Source organism: Anopheles cruzii, unplaced genomic scaffold (assembly GCF_943734635.1).
Source record: "Anopheles cruzii unplaced genomic scaffold, idAnoCruzAS_RS32_06 scaffold01585_ctg1, whole genome shotgun sequence".
Classification (NCBI taxonomy): Eukaryota; Metazoa; Arthropoda; class Insecta; order Diptera; family Culicidae; genus Anopheles; species Anopheles cruzii.
The window spans coordinates 1-4,318 of record NW_026455170.1 but is presented as its reverse complement, the minus strand read 5'-3'; the positions used below and the strand labels follow the sequence as shown (position 1 = coordinate 4,318).

The 4,318-nt window shown below is 40.7% G+C and overlaps 1 protein-coding gene across 1 annotated transcript; it reads right to left on the bottom strand.

Moving 5' to 3' along the window:
- Positions 1-705: 705 nt before the first annotated feature.
- On the bottom strand, positions 706-1,085 carry LOC128276561 (39S ribosomal protein L55, mitochondrial-like). Its single transcript, XM_053015018.1, has 2 exons — positions 922-1,085; positions 706-855 (listed from the first exon to the last, which is right to left on the bottom strand). The coding sequence occupies exons 1-2, from the start codon at positions 1,069-1,071 to the stop codon at positions 706-708; spliced, it is 300 nt and encodes a 99-aa protein (XP_052870978.1). The 5' UTR covers positions 1,072-1,085.
- Between the last annotated feature and the right edge of the window lie 3,233 nt (positions 1,086-4,318).

Here is a 4,318-nt window from a genome sequence, read left to right as displayed (position 1 = left end):
TCCGTTATTGACAGTCCGTGTTGACAGTGTTTCTCAGCGTCCCCGGGCTCTGGCACTATGGGAAAAAGGTGGTAGGTGGTCACAAAACTAGTTTAGTTGTTTGCGTTTGTGCCGCTCCCCGAATCATTTGCCGAGGAACCTTAAACCGATCAATGTTGTCTGGGGGCCGTGGGGGGACAGATTAGTTAGTGGACGAATGTTGAGAATCAAGGTGAGGCGTTCAGTGCGAAGGGTCAGTTAGGGGGAACAATTGCTGAAGAACATTGAATGAAATAATAACAACATAGAAAATATTATGTAAAAATGTTGTAATGTAAATATAACGTATAATGCAATGTTGAAATATAATGGAAAATCATGTATTAATATAATGTGCACAATATCGACTCGCTCTATACAGATAAACGGCGAGATCTCACTCCAGTGAGAGAATGAGAAATTCGCATCTCACTAGCGAAGGAAACCAACTGCTCGAATCCTGTGCTATTTCGGACAGTTTCGTGGAACGTAGGAAAAATGTATTTTTTTCAATTGTGAATAGTTTACTTAAATTGAATTAGTGAAATTATTGCACACAATCTGCCGATGAACTAACATGCTGAGCGACGGATATCAGTAACGCAAACGAAAGCAATAATACAATATACGGGTATACGACAACTAATCAGCATTGTTTTATTTACAACTAATGTGATTCCGACACGTTTACTTCTTTTTGATGTACTTCAGATACTTGTTGGCATTGAACGTATCCTCTTCTACATCGTCCTCGATAACAATCTTTTGCTTCGGTTTGCGCTTCTCAATACGAGCCTTCCGTTCAGCTTCGGATAGTAAGCTTAGATCCAAGGGTAACTGAAAACAAAATCCAAAGTTATTAATGCACTTTTCTCTCTTAGTCGATGACGAAGAAAACATTACCTTGATTATCCTTCGCGGTTCGTGGTAGCTGATGTTGATGGTGGCCCCATCAGGAAAAACCACCATGGTTGGGTAGCGGCGAGAGTAAATACTTCGATGCACTTTTACCACCGCAGCGCTGTTGGAGGAAATGCACCTTACCGAATTCATTGCACAAGCCGGTAGAATCCTAGATAAATGCAAATGCATCGCGACAGTCTTCTCGGCACTTTCTCTTGTTGAATAACACAGCGAATTCAATGTTTTGGTAGAAATGTCATCGGTCGCGGACGAACCCTTGTAGCAACTTTTTTCCCCTCCGAAATCGACCATTCTCATTATTTTCGAGCTTACGACTTTCGAGCTCGAAATTCACATTCGCCACGACAGAAAAATTAGAGAAAAAATATTAGAATATTTCAAATGTTTTACTAAAACTTTGTCCATGAAAATGTTTTATATGTTAAATATTTATTATATGGAGTTTGTTGAAATAATCCACACACAAACAAATGTTTAAGTTATTTGAGCATAAAATTCAACGGTTTCCTTGCATTTTCCAGTGGCGGAAACTATAATTACTTCTTCTTGTTCGAAAATGATAAACTTCTAGCCTACACTGAAATATTACAGTTTTGTACTACTTCATTTTATCATTGATCTTTGAGCCAATTCTTCGCATTTTCCGGGATTCCTTTTCAAAGCACAATAATAGTTCCTCGAGATGAAACAGTTGGTTAACCTTCGTCCATTAATCATGCTGCTAGACATAATCAGTTGACGCTACCCGTATGAATAATCAATATCAATTAATATCGTTCTATGCACGATTGCTATAAAAGCTGCCGCCAATTGATTAGTAGCGCGAAGTAGTGTGGTTGACCTAAACGACATCGAAAAACAAGCTAGAGTTATGTTAAAAGCTGACGGAGAGAAGAGTGTTTTCCTTTCGCGTTTCCGTTGGATATTATGGATTCAGCATGTGTTTGGAGTGTCCTCGATTTTCATGGATTCGTGTGGCAAATTTGCCGTGCGAAGTGTTCCGCAGAAGGTTATATTTCCAGTTTTGGCAATATGGTATCTCGTGATCGCGCTGTTTATTCATTTTAGAAACGAGCCACCATTCTTGAGCGCGGGTCCATGTAATTAATTCTGTACAAATCACTTAAAACTTTTATTTATAAAGTTTTATTTTTATTCTAGCTCATATCCTTGGACTTTTCCACTTTTTCGTGATCATTGAAACAGTAACTGCGATAACATTTCACATGTACAACATGATAAGTGCAACTTGGAAACCTTCGCAACTATCGCTTCTTCGTTGCTGGGAGATGCTCATCACTAAAATCGTGGAATTTCCCCTGCTGTACAATCGCTCTGTTGCGTTTCATCGTATGTTTAGAAGATTTTGGCTGTGGATCATGTTTTTATCGGCCAATTACTGTGTTCTCCTAACTGGGATGGTTGTGAGCTCGCCAATCAAATTGATGAACTATAGCAATCACTTTATGTTTTATGCTATGAGAGTTTATGCTTATCTATCAGAGACCACGATCGTCGCTACGTTTGGCTTGTTCGCAATGCTTGTGCGTAGCATGATTGTTGAACTCCGAGCTATCCTTGATGAAGAAACAATAAGCGAAAACCGAATGAGATCCATTATTCAGTTATACCGTCATGTTTGCCAAATCATCGACTGTTTTTGTACCGTTTACGGGTGGCCCTTGCTATTAGTTTGCTTTGAACACTCGCTCATCGTTCTTGATCGTTCCTTTTTCACCGTCCGAATGTATCGTATGCCCTCGAACTTGACCATTTTCAAAGCTATCGCCATGACATTTTCCTGGATATTTCCACCTTTACTAAATCAGTTTCTGTTGCTCCGTGAATGCTCGGCTACGGAGGAAACGTTGTTTCTGTTCGAAAATCAACTGTGTGCGGTTGGTAAATTGCACGAACAAAATCGAGAAATAAGACATATGATAATCAGCTTTGAGTTATTTGTGGTCGATCGACGACCAAAGTTCCGTATATTGCATGCGCTTAATTTAAACTTCACAATTCTGTTTGGGGTGAGTGTGGAGACCCTTTTCTGATGGCTGTTCGTAATTTGCTTAATCCTTATTTTCACAGATTGGCGGTCTGATAGCAACTTATCTCACCGTTTTCCTTCAGTTCGATAATGACGAATAAACGGCTAGCACGTGTGGTCTAGGTACAAAAACAGCATTACTTTTAAAGTTTTTGTGGAAAAGTACCAGTACGAGCCTCCGCTAACGGAATACATAAAACGGATGTACCGGAATCAAGCAAAAGTGGAGCAAAGTCGTATCAGAGCAGCCGCAAAAACAACACAGGTACACAGTATTTGTGTTATTTCTCATTATAATTGTATTAATCATTTCTTTCTTTTATTAGCTTGTAGTGACCTACATGCATACGTGACTCAAGCATCGGATCCGCTCGTTTATCAAACAACAAACAAACAAACAAAAGCTCAAACCCAGAAATGCAAGGTGCAGAACCGGAACTCCAACAATCCCGCAAAACTTCTTCCAACCGACTTCCTGTCGGAAGATGAGAGAAGCGAGTCCGGCGAACAGGTAAACAATTTTTTAAAATAAATACTATCATCTAGCAATTTATGCTCCACAGGACATCGATTACGAGGAGGAGTATTTGGAGATGGAGGATGATATACGTCCTTGGCTCGCCAGAACCTGCGATCGGGCAACTGGGACCCGACGATTAACAGGGACCCGACGATCGAATGGGCGATGCATAAACATATACCAGACGCGCCAGACGAGCCCCGCCAGACCACCACTAATGTCCTGCATTGCTGCGCTTTGTAGCTGTTGCGGCTAATATCCGTGAACCCATTTTCGTGGAATTGGGATGGAACAATCTTTTGAATCGGCGTGATTTCGCTCTTCGAACGAAAACTGTTATACAAAATTGATGTCGATCAGTCGAGCAGTTGCGCATCAGCTGACAAACGTCAAAGTGCAGCGAAAATTCGAACAAAGAGTTTGTTGTTGTTTACAATGAACCACCCATCCAAACCCAAGCAACGCAATTCGTCGTACGAAATACGTGATTTATCGGTATCGTTAATCCTCGTACACAATGAGAATATAAACTGAGGCAAATTGATTTGATTCGGTGCAAAAGTTCCTGTTCTTGGTAGCGCTATGACGATATTCGCAAATGGTAAGCTCAGATTCAGAAGAAAACCAGCCACCACTGGTTTGTATTAGCGTTGATTACGTTTGGATCGCATTGCAACATGTGATACGAATGGTGCTAATCTGCATGGTCATCCGGCTAATCTGCATGCCGTGTTTCATCATCATCCGACTAGCGGCTGCTGTGTGACTCACCTTTAATTATGGTGCAAATCTACTTGAAGCCACAT